The 21,523-nt window shown below is 33.7% G+C and overlaps 1 protein-coding gene across 1 annotated transcript in view; it reads right to left on the reverse strand.

Moving 5' to 3' along the window:
- Positions 1 to 3,103: 3,103 nt before the first annotated feature.
- Positions 3,104 to 21,523, reverse strand: part of crim1 (cysteine rich transmembrane BMP regulator 1 (chordin-like)) — a 610,482-nt gene continuing 592,062 nt past the window's right edge. The window contains exon 17 of the mRNA XM_088928119.1: positions 3,104 to 4,951. Within this exon, the coding sequence (XP_088784245.1) occupies positions 4,775 to 4,951 (177 nt within the window). The 3' untranslated portion in view covers positions 3,104 to 4,774. The remainder of the gene's footprint in view (positions 4,952 to 21,523) is intronic.

The raw sequence follows: 21,523 nt of genomic DNA on the forward strand, positions 1-21,523 counted from the left end.
AAAGGAAATAGCTGTTTGCTGTAAATGAAGCCACTACATTACCTCCATACATGTTAGCCCAGAACATGTGTATCTAGTGATCTTATGTACTGCATCTCTTGCAGAAAACTTCCTGCCATTAATATAGGTGAGATAGAGAGAAAACTAGATCACCATTTCAGAGAGAATGGTCAGAACAATGAGGATCAAAGGGTTAAATTGAACTAAATGATAAAAATCTAAGACTTGCCGAAAAAAAGAATGAAGGGGTTATGTGAGACCAAAACAGTAGAAGAAAGAATTCCTTGTTACCAAAACATTAGCCAGAGAGAACAGAGGTCAGGTCAAAGAAGCTGGAAGGTACTAAACAAGCCTCATCCACTTAACTGACTTACAATATACAGATTTAGCAGGAATTCAGGTAAAGAAATATAATAGATGCAAAAAACTTGTATTCAGTAGGTATTGTTTTGCAATAGCACCAATGCATTGTGAAGCCTTTTAAGTGTGGAGGAAATTTGCTAGGTGGTAATCACTCTAAGTGAAGCTTGGGGGGTGAAAGCCAGTTAATCTGCCTCCTTGTCACAGTGTCTTTGCTGGTTGAAGCACTTGGGAAGCTCCTTGAATTGCCTTAAATGTAGAAATTTTTTTTAACTACTATTGTTTATTTTTAAATTCTCAATCTAAACACAATAAAATGCATTTTCAATGATTTGTCTGGTTACCTGGTCCACACTACACAGCTCATCAGTTTTTTAAAAGAAACACCACTGTGTTATAAAATCTTAAAGGTAACTTAAAATGGTAATATTATATGAGGCCTGAATTGAAGTGGTTTTCATTATAAAATTATTTGTATGAGTACAGTATATCCATCTGCTTTACAGGTGTAAAAATATCCATCCTTTAAGCTGATTCAGAAGCTTCACATAATTGTTCAAGAACTTTGTTTGTTCTTAATAAGCAATAGTCACAAAACATTCAGTTTCTTCTTTGGAATTTTCTTCAGAAAAACATTTTTGTGTGTTTTTCCTGGTGGGCTTCTATAACATGCATAGAGAGGTACTATGCTCCATGTAAATTCTGCTTGAAGCACCTTAACTATCTATGAAGATAACATTGAACAGACTTGATGAAGACTTTTTGGCTTGAAAAGGTGTACAGGTAATTTATTCATTTAAACTCATTTAAACAAAGCTGCTCACTTAAACTGTCTGTTGATCTCACTGTATGTATGCTTGGCTGTGTTGCATCTGGATTGTTTAGGCTTTGATCCAATGGAATTGTTTGGCAGGGTGGTGACATCTGACTGTTTCAATTTCTATTAGACTTTTTAATTAGAATTAGTGTTACTAAAATTGCTATGACAGTTTTCTACTTTGGCTCTCACTAAATTTGCATAAGCCAATTCTCTGCAATAATAATAGCAGATATCAGATGTTGAATGCATCTATCGCTGTTTTCAAATACCAGAAAGCTTTTCTGTAATAGATGCATTTTTTCTTTATGTTCATTTTAATAAATGGATCTTGTCTTCCTTTTGTAAGACTTGCCTTGAACAGATATACTATAATATTTTATTTAGTGCTACTTTTGCACCCTACCTTGACATATTTCTTTTAATAGCTCTGTCAACTTTGGCACCTGGTGCCGCACAATATCAAATGCTGATTTACCTGTTACAGCAGTAGTTTCTAAACAGGGGACCCTAAAAGAGCTTCCCTCAATGTGATAGCAAATTAACATCCATTATTACTAAACAGTGCTGCTTTTCTTCTTTTATTGAGAATCTCTTGAATCCATGATGTTCAGTAGGTGTTTCGTTGTTGTTACAAATGCAATATTTCCACCTCTTTTTGCCATTTAAAACAGAGAGCAAGGATGGGTAGAATGTCACTTTTAAAAGTGATGGTTTAAAAATGGGTCCCTCAGTTAATTAAGTTTTAGAAGCTCTGCTTTTGGCGTTACAATCTTTATGAAATTAAGGACTTCATCATACTTGAACCATGCTGGTTTGACATCTGACTGTTTCAATTACTCTTGAACAGCTTCAGGACAACTTTTAAGAAGCAATATAAAAAATAAGCATTGCCCAAGCCACAATTTCTAGTTAAATTCATCTACACATTACTGGGCTTAGTACAGTATACTTTAGAATTCCTGTACTACAGTGTTTTAACGTTACTTGTCCTGACCATATCAAAGTAGTGCTCCAAGAGTCTAGACAAATTATTCCTTATAATTGTACCTGCTCAAGTGCAAAAATGTTGTTTAAATGTGACATTAAAATATTGGTAGCAGACAAATGTCCAGAAATAAATTGTCCAGTATAAATGGATATTTAAATAAACTGTTAACAAATATTAGTGAATGACTTACACAAGCTGTTTTAAAATTATTTATTGTGCTGCAAAGAGCCAAAAAACAAAATGACAGGAAATTATTGTACTTATTGTATAGTTAAAAAAAAGAAAAAAGGAAAAAGTAATCAAGCAATCTGTGATACTGAAGGAAATTCCAAAGTCACATCTTCATCTATCTTCTTTAGAAATCTCTTTGCACTTTTTATTTTTACACCAGCACAATGACGGAGCACAGAATGGATACAGTATATAGAAGGATTCTTCTTTTAGAAATGTACAAGAAAAAACACTTGCCATTCTACTTTGTGTTAAATGTTCAGAAAATGACCCAGCTCACAGCAGCAAGCGTTCTAAATACAGGAAAGTTTGCTTTTCAATAATAACTTGTTGAGTTTCTTAATTGGGGAATTTAAAGCCTCTTAAATTTTGCCTTTATCAAACAAGGAATCTTAGTAGGAGAAAATAAAAGTCAAAACATTAAACTAGCTAAAGATACAGTTTTTCTATCTAGAACCTTCTGTTGTTAAAATGTTTAAGTTCTTGAAGAGACCAGTACATACACTAATCATTTATATTTCCCAAATGATATTTTCAATTTAATAAATTAGGTAATTAAATCAATATGTTAAATTTGTTTGATTTTTTTCTAACATTTTTCTTTTGGTAAGTGCCACTCAACTATTTACAATAATATCTGTAATTTCCACTACAAAACAAAAAAACAAACAAAACTTTTTCACATTAAGCAAAGAAAGGGAAACTTTCATGAAAAGCATTGTTTATTGTGTACAATATCTTTCCTTGTGTACAATCCTTGTATCCCTGTCCTTGTGTACAAGGACAAACTACCACAAATTCCCAGCTTATTTCTGAAGACATTCCAGCAGTTTTGACAAGTTTTGAAACAGTTCTTAAAGGAGATAAAAACAAATGTTTCTGGAAGCCATGCTTTTAAAAAACACTCTGTCTGGGCCACATTTTCTAACACATCCTATGCACTCTATTAAAAGTTTCATCAAGGTGAAGCAAACTGCAGTGAGCAATGCATTTGAGAGTGAAGCTGAACTATCAGAAAATTATCAGAAAAGGCACAGAAAAACAAAATTAAACAAAAACATAGGTAGAATGAGATGCTCTCTTTTCCTTTTTGCCTCAAACTCATAAGCCTTGAAGCATGGATGTGGAATGCCTGTTTAACTATTTCAGATAAAATCTATTTTTCTCAGTTATAAATACATTCAACAGGAAACAAAAAATAGAAAATTATATATAATATATATACAATACTTTTTATTTGTTTTAGCATTAAACTATTTACATAAATATTCCTATAATGATAACTTTTCAGGAAGCATAATCTTATTTTCATTTGAATCTGAGCTGCAAAGAAAAATATAGAGGTGCTTGAATAATATACAATTAAGCAGCTCCCCAGGTAAGGAAGCAATTTCTAAATCTGCATAACTGGTAAATAAAAATCTACTGATTTTTTGTAGTATATTGTTAGCATTAGCTTCCAACCCTTCAAAACCCTCCAATTACCCACTGTAACTTAAAACTGGCAGAAACTGGGTTGACGTCTACCTTCTGCTTACATATACACATCAAAATCCAGTGCTCAAATACAGAAAACAGTAGGCCTCAAGGCTTTTGTTTTGTGTTGTGTTTATAATTTGTTACCTTGTAGGTTAGTAAACCCAGTAGAACTTGTCATTAAAAACCAAAAGCAGCACACGTTTGTAATTTATGTGTTCAATATTAACCTGCCCTTTATGCTGTTTTCTGCTATATTAACTTTTTCTAGATACATTATTAAAAGTGCAAGCCCTTATTTTTGGAAAGACTGTTATGCAAACATATCAGGCCTAATGCCTTGTAGTTTCCAGTCTATTGCAATGCTTCTAGCAAACAGGTTTAAAAGGAGGCATGTTTTTTTTCTTTCATTTTTAGTCCTTTAGCGGATTAGGCTTCGTCAAAAGCAGTTTCAGAGCAGAAAAGAAAGCCAATGTCTGGGTCTGCCCTGCAGAGAGGCTCCCTAGTTTTAAAGTCATTCTGAAAGATACTTACACCAACAAGGTCCATTCCCTCTACAATAATATTAAAAAAGAACATACATCTTTAACAGGTTTTAGAACTTTGGTGCTAAAGTGTTCTAGGAAACACTTGGTCAGAATATCACCGCGAAAGAAAACAGAAATGCTATCATCGGGCACGCTGCAGGAGACAGCCTGTCTTGTCCCAGAGCTGAAAAATGAGTTCACAAACCCACCACAATCCATCAGGCAAGTGCGAAATCAGTTATATTTTTTCTCAATGATAATTTTTATTATACTGTATTTGTTTTGCGTTTTTTATTTATTTTTTTTGTTTGTTTTTTCTGTGTACAGTTCACTACATTTTCTCTTTCAGTGCTCAACAGTGCTTTGTGCTCTTCACACAGTTTGGTAGAAATTGTCTGCTGTCAAGTTGTTCTGTTTCTGCATGCTGTAGTAGCCACTGTATCTTGAGTCAGGATCTGCCATCCTCAGCATTCGTTGGGGGCTGTTCACTTGCACCATAGTGCCCTTCTTACAGTCCACATACACTAGCTGGTTGTTCAGGCAGGTGGGCTAAAAAAACAAAATACAAAAAAAGTGAAACATTTGATGATTTTTTATTTATTTAGATTATTGAGGGTAATAAAATGTGCTAGAAAAAGTCAAGAAAACATAAATTATGTAGGCACACAATAGTAGTGCCTCCAATAATACTTAATCAGGCTGTTTATGAGTCATGATTTATGGGTTGGCATCCGTCAATAATTTTCCTCAATGCAAGGAGGGCTGTGATATATGGGTTATGGCTGAATTTCAATAGATTCTTTACATGCAATGCATGAATCACAGACAAAATTGTAAAAGAAGAGAATACATTTTGGTATATGTGAGGTATACAAACTTTTGATTAAAACAATTCACATCAGGTCTAACTGTGTGGATTTTAAAAATTATTTTCTTTGGAAACAAAAGACTTTATTCTAGCAATAATCTTTCTACATATAAACAGTGCAATAATTTGCTATTTCAACTTTGGTTTTTATATATTTAGTATAATATATATTATTATATTATTTAATATATATTAAAGCACATTATGTTTAATGTTTGCACTGTATAACATATAAAGTAGCTATTCACCATGCCTTGCTTATTGTGTTACAATATGGATAATGGACGTGGACAATCATTATGTATTTTATTGGGATGTTTTGCTTGTTAGTTTTGCCACTAAACACTATTACAGTATGTGAAAGTGAAAACAAAATTCTACAGATCCTCTGAAATTCATTCTAAACATAAAACAGAAAACTAATTGCATACAGTATTTATCCCCTTTGCATGACCCACTTACTCTAGATATAGACTCTAGTGCAACCAATTATCTTTAAAAGTCACACAATTAGTTGAATGGAGTCCAGCTTTGTACAATTAAGATGTTTCACGTGAGTTCAGATTACATATACCTATCTCTCTGAAGTCCCACAGTTGATTAATACAGTCTCCAACAAAAACTACATTATGAAGACAAAGGAACATTCAAAGGAAAATGACGGCACGGTTATTGAAAAGAACCAATCAGGGGAAGGGTGTAAGAAAAATTTCAAAGCACTGAATTGAATTGAAAACTGCTGTTCACAAATTGTCCCCCATCCAACCTGAGGGCTTGGAGTGCAGTGCCCAGATCTACAAAGCTTGTAGAGTCTCTTGGCAGTAAATTCTGCCTAAGGTGCCTTAACCAAATATTGACTCAAGGGGTGTAAATAGTTATGCAATCAGTTATGTTCTGTTTTATATTTATAATTAACATAATAGAGTGTTTTGTGTCGATCAATGGCAAACAAATCCCAATTATGATTCTATATTGTAACACAATAAAATGTGAAAGTCCAAGGGGGTAAATACTTTTGATAGCCACTGTACAATACAGCCTAATTATAAACCAATAGAAGACTACTTCTTGAACAAGGGAGCTCTACTATGTGAACATTTAGTACAATCATTTTCATATGCAATCTAAAAGCTGCAACATAAAAGAACCAAATCACTTAAAACACTACACAAAAAATAATCTCAGTGTTTTGAGATTTTCAATATCATTTGCAAGCACAAAAAATCTAGAAATGTGATTCAGCATGTGATTGATTGCATAGACTTTTGAGTATGTAGTACTAGTTTTTTATCAAGAATTTCATTAAAAATGTCTCAAGTGCATAAATCCACTTGAGGAAAGGCTGATGAGGCTCAATAGATCAATAAGCTTCTAGAAACAGCTGATTTTATTGAAATAGGATAGTATCCGGAAGCACCTTGTAAAACCGCTAGGTGGAGCTAATAAAGCTTAATGTCTCATATACAGCATTTGAGTTTTCGCCAGAAAACACCCGGTTTCGAATCCCGGTCATTGCTGACGGACAATTTTTTTTCAATTAAGAATTTAAGTTGTATGCTCTTTAGACTTTTAATAATTTTAAACTGTGTATTACAGCATGTTAATAATTAAACATGAAAAAGTTTAAAGTTTAATATTTTATAAAAGCAAGATTGCTCAGTTGGACAAAAGTACACAACCTTCCACCTTCATCATAAATATTTTAATTATGTATAAATATTTTATGCATCAAAATCTTTAACTTGGTAACTTATGTAGGTTCTGGTTTTAACGTGCTTGTTCTAACATTATTAAGCTTATATTGTGTACTTCAAAAAAAGTTATAACATTTTATCCTTTTCTAAGAATACATACTGTAGTAAGAACACCACTTGCTGTTACTGTAAAAAAATAAAAGTTGTACTAATTTAATACCACTTGATAATATTATTAATATTGTGTCGTGTAACTAAGCAACTAAAATATTTTGGAAACATATTTTAGACATTTTGGAAACATTTTGACATTTGTTTCTTTTTTAAAAGCTTGTATTTTTCTTATAGTGGTAATGGAGAACATACCGTACAGTATGTTGAAACTGTACCATGACGTTTTATCCTTTTCTAAGAATACATAGTAAGAACACTACTTGCTGTAATTGTAAAAAGATAAATGTTGTGATTTAACATCACTTGATAGTCATATTAATATGGATTTGTGTAACTAAGCAGCTAAAGCATCACAAGTGGATGGTTTGGAAAAACATTTTGACATTCATTTCTTAAAAAAAAAACTTCTATTGTCCTTGTATTGGTAATGAGCACTGTAATGTAGCAAGCTGCACCCAGGCGGTTCAAAGCGCGATGAGAGCATTACTTTCGCTTTGTTTCTCATATAGCCGAATGATTAAAAATAGTCCACTATTATAGCTTATTGTGAACATGATGGAATTTTTTTTTAAAAGTTTAAACTGTACTATATAGTACACCACCCGGAATTAAACCTGGTCCGTCAGCATCATTCAGCAGGGAACCAGCTAGATGAATTATTATATGTGGTGGTTTTGTGTTTAAGGATTTCTTCACAAACATCTTTCAATTAAACAAGGGAGGGGGGAAGGATTCTTTTTTACAATTGTCTATAATCGGAGAACAGCTTATCAACATGATGCGTAAATGATTTTTTTAACTTTTAAAATAAAAAATAAGATACAATAATGTTTTCCTCCCTAACTCAAACATTGCATGACTTTAAAAACTGTAAAAAAAACTGGTTTAGATAGTTAAAAAAACACTTTTTATGTGCGACTAACAGGTGATTTTTCATCCTTGTGATCAGCTTAGAATCTTTGTGTACTCTGTAATATTTTTACTTTTTAATTAAACATTTAAAATACTTGAATTTCATAAAAGTTCTACTGATTTAATACCTCTTGATAGCAATATTAAAATGGAGTTGTGTAACTAAGCAGACAAAATATGACAAAGGGACATTTTGGCAACAGTTGACGTTCGTTTTTAAAAAAATATATTATTGTCCTTATAGTGGTATTAGGCAATGTATGGCGCTGCACCAAGGTGGTTCAGAGCACGATCAGAGAATTACTTTGTTTCTTACATAGCCAAATATATAAAAATAGTCCATTACTATACTGTAGCTTGTTGTTGGCTATGGTGTGAGTGTGTGTATCTGGATAAATTATAATAAGTGATGGTTTCGTGATTTAGGATTTCTTCACGGAATTCTTTAAGTTAAAGGAGGAAAAAAGGGTTATATTTACACATTGTGTATCGCCTCTTCTTATATTTGTAAAAACATTCCAATTTAAATGCCATACTGAATATATTATTTATAATATTGTAATGAATTTGGGTTCTTGGGCTCGTGCTCTCGGTTGCTCCTGTCCTGGTTCAGCTTTCACCACATGGGCTCAAACCCGGGTTTCCTGTGTCGCTCAACAGAGGTGTTGCTGGCTGAGCTACAGATCTTCTTCAGCCAATGCAGCCAATATCCCTGTAATGCACTGGGGAGTAGAGGGCTGTACTGTCACCGCACTGCAACCGGCTTGTACCATCTGTATGCTGGCTGTTTGTTACAATATTAATATTGAATGACCATGGATGAGCTGTAAACTGAAGAGTTAGAGAAGACACGTTGAGTCTTGTCTTTTCAGCTTGGAATTTAACCTTTACACCAATCCTTTTGTCTATATTTTTTTTTACAGAGCCAGATGAGTAAAAATAGATTGGGGGTGAGTTTCCCAAAAAACGATTAATCTTAGAGATTAACGAGAAGCTTTACGATGTACGTACATAACATACGTGCTACTTTTTCATGCGTTTCCAAAAACCCTCTTAATCGGTCATTTAAGAGCAAGTATAAAGTACTTCTTTGTTAACCTCACCCCTGAAGTCGCTTAGCAAAAAGCATCACAAGTCGATTGAAAAACAATCAATTGACAATACTTTCATTATACAGTATGGTGTAGGTTTTGGTCCTTCAGTGGGATGAAATAAAGTTGTGAAAAGGAATATGAAGTAAACATGACATCATAATTTAACAACCAATTAAGCGAAAGTATATAGATAGACACAAAATGGGACACCTATTGTTTCTAACAGAAAATAAAATAAAAGACTTACATGCTGTAAAAGAAAACCAAGACTGACTGCATGGACAGTGTACAGTATGCATCCTGCATGGCGTCTTTGATTTAAAGCAAGATTTTTTTGGCGCGCTGCCATTGTTAAGAATCACAGTGTTTCATGAGAAAATACTGTTGTTATTTATAGTTATTGGGTGTATTGGAACTACATTTTAATTGGTCTTATTAACCAAATTATGAATGACATCTGGAAAAAATTACTAAGCTTGGCATGTTTCACTCAACAAATACAGGACCTATAATCAAATTTAAAAACAAATAGGTCTAAGCTTTACCGTCAACAATCACGACAGAACATAAAACGGTATTCGAAATTTAAATATAAATAAATATTAGGCCCAATGATTTAACTTAATGCATTACTGCATTTCATCATGAATCTCATATAATCTAGTCAAGTATAAAACTTAGCATTTTTTAATTTTTTAAATTAAATGTATTGTAACGGATTGGGTTTCTCTGGGCATGTGCCCTTGCTGCTCCCATACAAATACAAGTAGAGGAGAAAATACAGATAAAAGAAAGAAAACATAAAGAGAACAAAAAAATCAATTAACTGCCAGCAGTAATGAGGTAAATATTTATGTAACCAAGTTATATTTTTACATATATCAAATGTTTTCCTTGCTTTAGCATTTTTCAAGTTCTTTATGGAATTTAAATAAAATTTAAACTCCACCTCATAAAGTACTAAAAGAGGGAGTTTTATTGGACCATTTGACTTATGAATATGAAATTTACCCAAGATGAATAATAAATTCAAAACTGTATAAATAAATGTTCTTTTTCCAAATTTCCTCTTACATAGTACAACAAAATATCAAAATCCTTAGTATAAAATCTTACTATACTAACTTTCCAGAGAACTGTCATGATGTGAAATTAATGTGCTCTATCTGGTGATCTCTGTCGCTAAGGTTGGCACAAAAGGTAGCCAGTTTAAGAAGTACTTAGTGATTAACGAGTGGGTCAGGGAGCACATAGATTATGAAGGATTTAACACAATACTTTAGTTACGATGGGTTTTGGGAAACACTGTGTCGTAGTTGCATGAATTAGAGAGGTTGCTCCAGAAATGAATGGACCCATTGCAACATCCACCGCGAGACCTTTGCCATCAAGAAAATGCCTGACGATTTAAAATCTATTAGACTCTGTTGTGAATTGTATCAAGGCTCGAAAAATCATTCACATCTGCTTTGCTCGACTAAACAGGCTCACCCCTCTCACTGAAATGGTGCTTTTTTATTGTTTATTTTTAATTGTTGTTGTTCCTTTTGTCATTCTGTAAAGTGCTTTGAGAAGCCACCTTTAAAGGCGCTATATCAAATCAAGTTTATTATAATATTTATTATATGTGTACATGAGTGTGTGCGTGCATGCGCACTCATTTTGGACATTGAGATTTTCTAGTGTTCCTCTGAGAAGATGACTTGTAGGTGGTACTAAAAGCTAGAAAAACAGGTTTTGATTCACATTATCTGGCGTGCCTTGTTTTGTCAAAGGACAGCACACTCTCTCTCGCTTGCCCTAAACAGACAATACACAGGGGGGAGGGCAAGCGAGAGAGAGAGAGAGAGAGGGGGGGTGATATGTGAATATGATAATGTGAATTCCATCAAGTCAGGCACCTGTGAATTTGCAGTATTCCCAGAAAGAGCCGCATCCCATCCACTGTTCCTCCAGAAAGCTTATGCAGAAGTGAAGGAATTAAATATGGAATTAATATGGAATTTAATATGGAATTAAACCGGTTTCACAGGTATTTTCAAAGAAGAAGGGGGCGAGATTTCCAGCGAAAGACACCTCCCCCCCCAGAAAAAAACCCAGTAAGTACAGTACTTACTAGTTAAGAAAGCTAGGTGTTAGCATAAATTATTAGTAATCAATAATATTAAATTTAGCAAATTTAGTAATAAATTGTTCTAATAATAAATTCTATCCTACTCTGAGAATGTAGGGGGAGGAAGAATGCCCGTGGTCTTTTCACTTACTGCAATATTATGGACACTCAATTGACAAAACTTTTTTTTGACAGCTGGTACAGCACCCCACCGCGCCCACGCATTATATTCTCATGTACGGGTAGAATATGTTTATTGTCTTCCAATGAAAGAAGGGTTCCTTTCGCGGTAGTCGGGAGACATTAGAAGCTTGCCACGCCCGGACTGTTACACCAACGCATTAGCATGTTGAAGCGATTTCATTGAGGAGCCTAGCTTTCTTAACTAGTAAGTACTGTACTTACTGGGTTTTGGAGGGGGGGAGGTGTCATTCGCTGGAAATCTTGCCCCCTTCTACTTTGAAAATACCTGTGAAACCGGTTTAATTTGTCACAGCCAGCACTCCTGCAGAGAGGGGGGTTGTACCTGTAGTGCATCGGTATAGATGGGAAAGCCAGAGCCGACCGCTACGCCGCCCCCGTGTTCGGGCATGCTTATCATTCTCAGTGCATAACAAGGAAGATTAATAAACATAAATATAATCTCATGGTTAAATAGTCAAGTCTAGCCATGTGTGAGTCTAGTCTCACACAGCTTCAACAGCAGATGACAACTTGTGAGTTCGATTAAGAATGAATAAAAGCATTTCATTAATAACGTGCTTGCATTTGTCTGGGTGCTGACAAAGTAAAAAACAATTACTTTTTGACAATGAAGAACTGTGTGTGTGTGTCTCTCTCTCTGCTGGCGTTTGTAATCGTTTTTATTTTTAAATACATTTTAGCAAAGTAATGTACCATTAAAGTATTGTGAGACATATTTGGGTTAACATGTTCAGTGTTCAGTGTGTGGTAATTTGTTTGGTGCGAGTGAAGTTTTATTTAATCTCTGACCCAGGGAAAAGTGTGGTGTGGACGGCTGAGGAGAGAATGCAGGCTCGCGCTGTGTCTGTTATTCTTTTTGTCTTCTTCTGGTTTGGTCGGATAGTTTTTGTTTTTGTTTTATCAATAAAGTTTGATAATCGGTCAGTGAAAGCTCTGTTGTCCTTCACATGAATGCCTGAAACATTGTACCGAACCCAGGATTTTACAGTATTTTTTTCTTTAAAATACCAATAACAGCAACATACAATTTACATAATATGTTGATGTTCCAAAATTAATATCGTTTATGACCTTTATGACCTTCGTTATGCTCTTCGTTAATGTCTAAGCCGGAACACATCATTATATCTCATTTTGTATTTCTTAAAAAAAAATCGTTTGCCCAGCCTAACAATATTGTTGTTATTGTTTTTATCCTGTAAAGCGCTTTGAGGAGCCACCTTTAAAGGCGCCATATACAATAAAGTTCATTATTATTACTATTGTTAATTTGCTGGACAGAGAGGTGAACATTATTACGCAGAAGACAAAGATAGCGATTTACGTTGCATTGTGCATTGTGCTGCTGTAATACAGTTTTAAATAATTAAAAGTCTAACGGTATCAGCTTTATTTACGGGTTTTAAATAAAGGGTATTTAAACGCGATTTAAATCAATATAAATGTTTATATTGTAATGCATAGGTGACTATTCATTGTTATTAAAATGACTTAAATTCGATCATGTTGTGACATTTAGAAATATAAATTTGTTTGGTGTGAGTGAAGTTTTATTTAATCTCTGACCCAGGCAAACGTTTTATTTTTTCAAAGAAATGTTTGTTAAAAAAAAGTCATGGCTCCGGCTGGATCCCGGCTTGTGTTGCGGTACATGAATATAATTATATCGTTATTAATTTCTTTAGATACCCGATTCCATATTATATTCCCTTTTAATCAAATTCTAAAAGTATGCTTGTTGACTCCGGTATCACGTTAGTTAAAGACTTCGATGCTTAAAATGTTTAGGGAGAAATGGAATACTGGTGTGTATTTTTTCTTTAAAGTACCGAGACCAGCCATATACTGTATGTTTATGTTCCAAAATTAATATCATTTATGGCCTTCACACGCGTTACAGTATGCTCCTATTCTTTTTATGCTCAGTTACTAAGATTTCCCTTCACTGGTAAAATTCCATATAAATATTCAATACTTAATCGGGCACAGTAAAGACATTAAATATACATATACATACTGTATACAGTACAGTTTGCATACGGTAATATGTTTATGTTCCTAAATCAATCTCTTTTATGAGCATGTGAAAGGCATGGTGAATCAGAGATTCTCAAAAATTACTGTACTTTGCATGATTGGAAACAAATGCGTGATTGCGAAATGCTGTGGTGTTACTTTTACAAAGACGGTCAATGAAAAAAAGAATGTGGACCAGGGCAATACTTTGAGTTTACAGCTTGTCCAAGGTCATTCATTATTAATACTATTAGTAATATCTTCATTAAAGACTTTGATGGCGACAGCTCAAACATGAGAGGTTGAGCTTTATTAGCTCCACCTTGCGGAAATTCCGGATACAATTATTTTACTTGCGGTACCATGTGGTATTATGAGGTACTTTATACGAGAATTTACGGTAACTCACGGTAGGCTGCATCAAGCACACCGCAAAATAATGCGGTATCACCCGCTTGTTTTGAATGGCTGCATCTGTATGTTTGAACACAGTCTTGCAAATTAATGTTTTTACAAGATGTGAAAGTGCAACAATTTATTACAGTGCGAATTGTAATACTAATTATTGATTACTAATAGTTTATGCACCTGACACCTGACTTTATTTAGATGTATATAAAACATTGAACAGTGACATAACATTCAGAAATTCAATCGAAAATAGTCTGTGATATTTGTGTAGATGAAACCTTTCTAAAATTTATTTTTTTTAAAACTATGAAAATGCATAATGTCATTAGAAAGTACAATAAGCCCCTGCTTTGTTTAACGATGGTTTCAAATATAAAACTAATTGGAGAGAAAGCTATGTTTAATGATAATTAAAAGATTTCAAGTTCAAAGAAATTATTTACATTCCATTATTAATTTTAAAGGCTCAGTGCCATAAACACTGCAAGCTGAAGAACGGTTTCCTTACGGCGCTGCCTCTTCTCTGACTGCGCTCAATGGGCAGTGCAGTGTTTTCTCAGCTACCTGCTAAGTTGCTTCACACCATGGGAAGACAGGAGAATGTGATTGTACTGTATCTGTATGAAATGCGTGTTGCATTTACAAAATTAAAGTGTTTAAAATGTTTAATTAAAAAGTAAAAAAAAACTAACATCTTACACAAAGATCCTAATCTGATCACAACTAAAATGACCCGTTTTTTGTGGATTTCGTAGTTTTAACTAAACCCGTTTTGTAAGGCTTTTAAAATCATGCAATGTCTGTTTGACACGTTATTTTTTCTTATTTTAGATTTTCTTTAAAATTAAAAGAATCAGTTGCCCATTGTGCCACACAATATTATGTTACATTTTTATGTTTTTGAGAGACTTCAAAAGGCTTCAACTAATGCATAAAAAATATAGCATAATGCCTTCTCGCGTTATGAAGTCACTTGCACCTGAGATCCGCTTTATTCAAACTAAGGTTTCTAAAAATGCAACCAGGTACTAGATATTATTTAAATAAAATCTGTGAAATTTTTCACAAATTGCTATCTTTAAACCTGTAGGTTGCAGGCTCTGTGTTATTTGTTCACAAAGTTATTGACATCTAAAACATCGTGTCTCATAAATAGGCATTTTAATAAGCGAAGCTTATGAAAATCGAATAAAAAAATTACTGAAAAAGATACAAAAAGCTTAAAAATTATTATTAAATTAATACTGTTAATAATGACCAGACACATTATTATAGTTTCAGTGTTGTTTTTAATATTGCCTTGTTATTCTCAATTCTAATTACAGTATATACGATTTCGTTTTAAGGCTTGAGGCATCTGTTAAATTGCTCCACTGAAAAAAAGTGTTTTGAATTAAATTGGTTGAACAGTTGACAGTATTCACGTTTGCTAATTCACGTTTTTATTTAATTATTAATATCACTTAACACTGAATATGTTATAATATATAAAAACAAAAACACGTTAATATAGTGTACATAATATTTACTATTTTTATTTTTTTAAGTATTTGTTAGAAGAAAAACTTGTACCCTAAGCAGGAATTGAACTCAGATCGCCTAGACAGAACCCCTGTTGGCAAACCTGCTGTACCAAAAGGCTGCTTGGAAACAGAGCTGAGACAAACAGCTTAAAAAAGTAATCGAAATATATATATATATTTTGAAAGTATATATATATAATTGAAAGTAATCATGCATGAATGAGTCAAATTAAAAATGAAACATGTTTACAAAGAAAGTGGATTACAGTAATACTACCAGCTATATAAATACATATATTTAGATCCTTAAATTAATATCCTTATTAATTTCTTTAGATAAGCAATTCCATATTATATTCCCTATTTAGCCAATTCTAAAAAGTATGAGGTTTTTTACTGTGATAATGATAACTTTCTAACTTTCTAAATCATAGAAAAGGTTAAACCATGGAAGGTATATTTAGAAATACCAACAAATTCAATATAGTATTGATTATATTTGCTATTTTAGTTTTTCAAAGAAATGTTTATTAAAAGAAAACTCATGGCAAGAGCTGGGTTCGAATTCCTGACCTCCACCATGCAAGTCACACACCGAAGCCATTACACCAAGTTGACAACTTAATCTATAGCTGAAAAGGGCAGGCAAAAAGTTTCCAAGTAATCGCGGGTGAGTGAGTCAAATTGATGCAAATATTTACAAAGAAAGTGTGCTACTGTAATAATTTGAGCTATTTGAATATAATTATATTGTTATTAATTTCTTTTGATACGCGATTCCATATTATATTCCCTATTAATCAAATTCTAAAAAGTATGCATTTTTTTACTTTGATAACGAGCGCAAGTATTCATAGAAAAGGTTAAAACATTATAACTTTCTATTTGAAGTATATAATCTTAATATAATCAGAAGGAGCACATAAAAACTTTTCCAACATGACCACAGTATGTAGCCGAATGAAAGACATTGATGCTTAAAATGTTTATAAAGAAAGTGGAAAACTGGTGTGTATTTTTTATTTAAACTACCAATACCAGCCATATACAGTTTACATAATATGTTTATGTTCCTAAATTAATATCATTTATGACCTTTAGACATGTAATGCTCCTCTTCTTTTTATACTCAGCTAGATTGTAATCATTTTTATTTTTTTAAATAAAAAATATCGCGCGGTGAATAGCGACTAATAAGTCTGTCTTTCTGTGGTGGGAAGGGAATCTGATCTGATCTCCCGTTCAACCGGTTTTTATCGGGCACCTCAAGTGTCAGGTGTAAGCCATAAATATATTTAGCTGAAAAGCTGTACAACACAAGACATTTAGTTTCTCTAGGTTTCGTGAAAAAGCACATTGTGCTGCTGTAATACAGTTTAAAATAATTAAAAGTCTAAACAGTGTCAGCTTACAGATGCAGCCATTCAAAATGCGCGGGCGATACCGCATTATTTTCCGGTACGCTGTACGCAGTCTACCGCGAGTTACCGGTAAATACCGCTAGCAAAATAATAGTATCCGGAATTTCCGCAAGGTGGAGCTAATAAAGCTCAACCTCTCATGTTTGAGCTGTAGCCATCAAAGTCTTTAACGAAGATATTACTAATAGTATTAATAATAAATGACCTTGGACAAGCTGTAAACTCAAAGTATTGCCCTGGTCCACTTTTTTTCATTGACCGTCTTTGTAAAAGTAACACCACAGCATTTCGCAATCACGCATTTTTTTCCAATCATGCAAAGTACAGTAATTTTTGAGAATCGATTCACCATGCCTTTCACATGCTCATAAAAGAGATTGATTTAGGAACATAAACATATTACCGTATGCAAACTGTACTGTATACAGTATGTATATGTATATTTAATGTCTTAACTGTGCCCGTTTAAGTATTGAATATTTATATGGAATTTTACCACTGAAGGGAAATCTTAGTGCCTGAGCATAAAAAGAATAGGAGCATACTGCAACGCGTGTGAAGGCCATAAACGATATTAATTTTGGAACATAAACATACAGTATATGGCTGGTCTCGGTACTTTAAAGAAAACATACACGAAACATGGTTTCATTATGACCAGAATCGGTCTTGAGATATTTTTAACTTGATTTACAGTATTTGAGAGGTATGTCTTGACACCGATACTACGTAAATACTGCTCACATATATGTTTCTAGGTTTATATTATGCATTTCATACGGTCAAATTACTTTTGAGCAACTGATAAGAAGCGCGAAACGGTATGCCCAGGGCGTTTTAGTTTCGTTTTGTACGGGGACTGCTTTAACTATATCGCCGTGGATTGATTAGAGATATCAAGTACATTCAAGTCATTTTTTAAATGTTGTAGTTTGTCTTGTAAAAATGTTACGAGAACATCATCTGTCAACAATTACACAGGTTCTGTTTCCATATTGCGGATTTTGGTTACGTAATATTATTTTCTAATTTCACGTTGTGAATATATGATTTGGGCAAACAGAGCCGCAAAGAAGTACATTATGGGTTGTTGTTTTTTTTTGCAGTTTTATCTAGAACAAGCGATGCTTAAACCTTTGTCTGATTCTTGTGAAACTATCCACACGACAGTTACCTACAGTAGGAGTTGACTTCAGTGATGTCACTGATGGGATGTTTCTAAAAATCCATCCTCTGTAAAACGTCTTCTCTAGTTGTCCTGCATATGTATTCGCTAATGAAGCTGTGTGTTCTGAGCCTGGTTCTCTACATTTCTGTATGAACCAGCTTAGAGGGCTAAAGACAGCTTGTGTTTAAATTGAGTGTAAAGTAATTTATGCTTCTAAAGTCATGGTCAGCATTTATTATTGTACTGTGCTGTAAACTTGTTCTGTGCCTAATAACATTATTTTATAGCTTTATCAAATCTGTACATTGTCTGTCGATAATGTTTCTGTAGTGCTTTTTCAGCCCTCAGCATGTGACCGCGCTGGTGGCGCTGTGTGTTAGTTTCCTGACTCCCATGTCACACGGTCTGTGATTGAATCCCATGGAACTATGACTATTTTTAACAAACATTTCTTTGAAAAAATGAAACGTTTCCCTTGGTCAGAGATTAAATAAAACCTCACTCGCACCAAACAAATTTATATTTCTAAATATCACAACATGATCGAATTTAAGTCTTTTTAATAACAATGAATCGTCACCTATGCGTTACAAAATAAACATTTATATTGATTTGAATCGCGTTTTGATTTAAATCGTAATTGCGTGTTTAAATATATGTGTTTAAAGGCGATATACTGTATAAAAGCGCATTGGACAATGCAACGTAAATTGCAAAAATGCACTTGGAATCTGTCCAAGCCCTACTACGAAAATTATTTAAACTGCGACACTTATCATTCATCTTTAAATAAACTTTATTTTATATAGCGTTTTAAGCGAATAGGTAATTAGATTGCTCATAAACCTAATCGCTTTTTCTACATAAACACAGCGTGGTTGCTCTCTGAAAATGCTTTTCCTTTATATTTAGGCTCAGATTTCAACTATAGATCGTATTATTATAAACTTTCTTGGAAAAATGTCTTTTATGTAAACCATGTTTGCTATTAATTCATTTAGGGCTAAAATACGTTCATTGTCTTCCAATCGAGTCGAGTTGACATTGGAAGCTTGCCACGCCCGGACTGTTACACCAACGCATTAGCATGTTAAAGCGATTTCATTGAGGAGCCTAGCTTTTTAACTAGTAAGTACTGTACTTCCTACTTTGAAAATACCTGTGAAACCGGTTTAATTCGTCACAGCCAGCACTCTGGCAGAGAGGGGGGTTGTACTCGTTAATGTCTGATGACATACAAGTGGAAAGATTACAGATTTAAATCGTCTTTTTTCTGAACCAGGGAAAATCTGAATGCTGAATGAATAAAAGCATTTTATTAAAAACGCATTTGCGTTTGTCTGGTATTTACTTTGGTCCGTTTTAACTGTTTTTCGATCTACTGTATTGCTTTGAGATGCCACTTTTAAAGGTGATATATAAAATAAAATGTTTTATTATTGTTATAGAGAAACATGATCAGATTTTCCCTGGTTCAGAAAAAAAGATCTAAAGTGCTACACCTTACTTTCCTAATTCGATGTATTTAAAGCAGTGAACTACTGTAGGTGTAACATAACATTCAGAAATACAATCGAGAATAGTTTTGTGGTGTTTGTTTAGATGAAACGTTCCTAAAACGTATAACGTAACAAAATTAAAGACGATTAAAATCTGTAATCTTTCCACTTGTACTGTATGTCATCGGAAAGTTTCTGCTTTGTGTAAGGATGGTATCAAAAAGTAATCTTAAGTGGTGAGAAAGCTGTGCTCAATGTATTTAAGGGACTTAAAAGTAAAAGGAGATGCTTCATATTGCTTGACTAATTTTAAAAACTAAGTTATAAATGCAGACGCTCCCTCGGAGATAGACGTTCCCTTCATTAGATACGCGATTCCATATTATATTAGCAGAAAAGCTTAAAACTACCACTTTTTCACACGCTATTTCACATGTCAGTTAAATACTTCGATGCTTAAAATGTTTAGGGAGAAATGGAATACCGGTGTGTATTTTTCCTTTAAAGTACTGATTCCTGGAATCTGACTGGCTGACACCCTTCTGAAGTGGTTCCATAATATCTGGTATACGGAAAAGAAAGTGTTGATAAAAAAGCCTGGATTCTCATGTATCTCAGAGAGCGAGTGATCAGAAAAAGGAACACCCAGGTTTTACGCTCTCTCTCTGTTGAATGAATGAAAGCATTTTATTAAAAACGCGTTTGCGTTTGTCTGGGTATTTACCTTGTAATCTGTGGTTTACATCTACTGTATTGTTTTGAGATGCCACTTTTAAAGGTGATATGTAAAATAAAGTTTTTTATTATTGTCATAGAGAAACATGATCAGATTTTCCCTGGTTCAGAAAAAAGACGATTAAAATCTGTAATCTTTGCACTTGTACAGTATGTCATCGGAAAATACAATCAGTTTCTGCTTTGTGTAAGGATGGTGTCAAAAAGTAATCTAAGTGGTGAAAAAGCTGTGCTCCTCAAAGCGCTTTACAGGATAAAAACAATAACAACAATAGTGGCTGGGCAAACGATTTTTTTTTATAGAAATACAAAATGAGATACTGTATAATGATCTTCATGAACAAAGTTATACTGCTATTTTCCTTAGATACGCGATTAAAAAAAATAAATTTTTTGAATCCCCGGAGGAACACATTCCATAAGAATCAGCGCTTTTATACAGTATATCGCCTTTAAACACTTATATTTAAACACGCGTTTATGATTTAAATCAAAACGCGATTCAAATCAATATAAATGTTTATTTTGTAACGCATAGGTGACTATTCATTGTTATTAAAAAGACTTAAATCCGATCATGTTGTGATATTAAGAAATATAAATTTGTTTGGTGCGAGTGAGGTTTTATTTAATCTCTGACCAAGGGAAACGTTTCATTTTTTCAAAGAAATGTTTGTTAAAAAAAAAAACTCATAGTTCCATGGGATTCAATCACAGACCATGGGACATGGGAGTCAGGAACCTAACCCACAGCACCACTGGCACAGTCACATGGAGAGTGCTGAAAAAGCACTACAGAAACATTATCGACAGACAATGTACAGCATGTACTATTCTTGTGTTGCGGTACAGGAATATAATTATATCGTTATTAATTTCGTTAGATACGCGATTCCATATTATATTCCCTTTTAATCAAATTCTAAAAGTATGCTTGTTGACTCTGGTATCTCTTTAGTTAAAGACTTCGATGCTTAAAATGTTTAGGGAGAAATGGAATACTGGTGTGTATTTTTTCTTTAAAGTACCGAGACCAGCCATATACTGTATGTTTATGTTCCAAAATTAATATCGTTTATGGCCTTCACACGCGTTACAGTATGCTCCTATTCTTTTTATGCTCAGCTACTAAGATTTCCCTTCATTGGTAAAATTCAATATCTACAACGGGCACAGCAAAGACGTTTACTGTAAGTCTTTCTACGACAGACCAACGGACCACGAGTGCCCCTGTCGGTCAACCAATCACGTACCGCGGTACCGAGCGTCATCTTGCGTCACAATGTACG

This window comes from Atractosteus spatula, chromosome 2 (genome assembly GCF_055471065.1).
Source record: "Atractosteus spatula isolate fAtrSpa1 chromosome 2, fAtrSpa1.hap1, whole genome shotgun sequence".
In the NCBI taxonomy this organism is placed as follows: Eukaryota; Metazoa; Chordata; class Actinopteri; order Semionotiformes; family Lepisosteidae; genus Atractosteus; species Atractosteus spatula.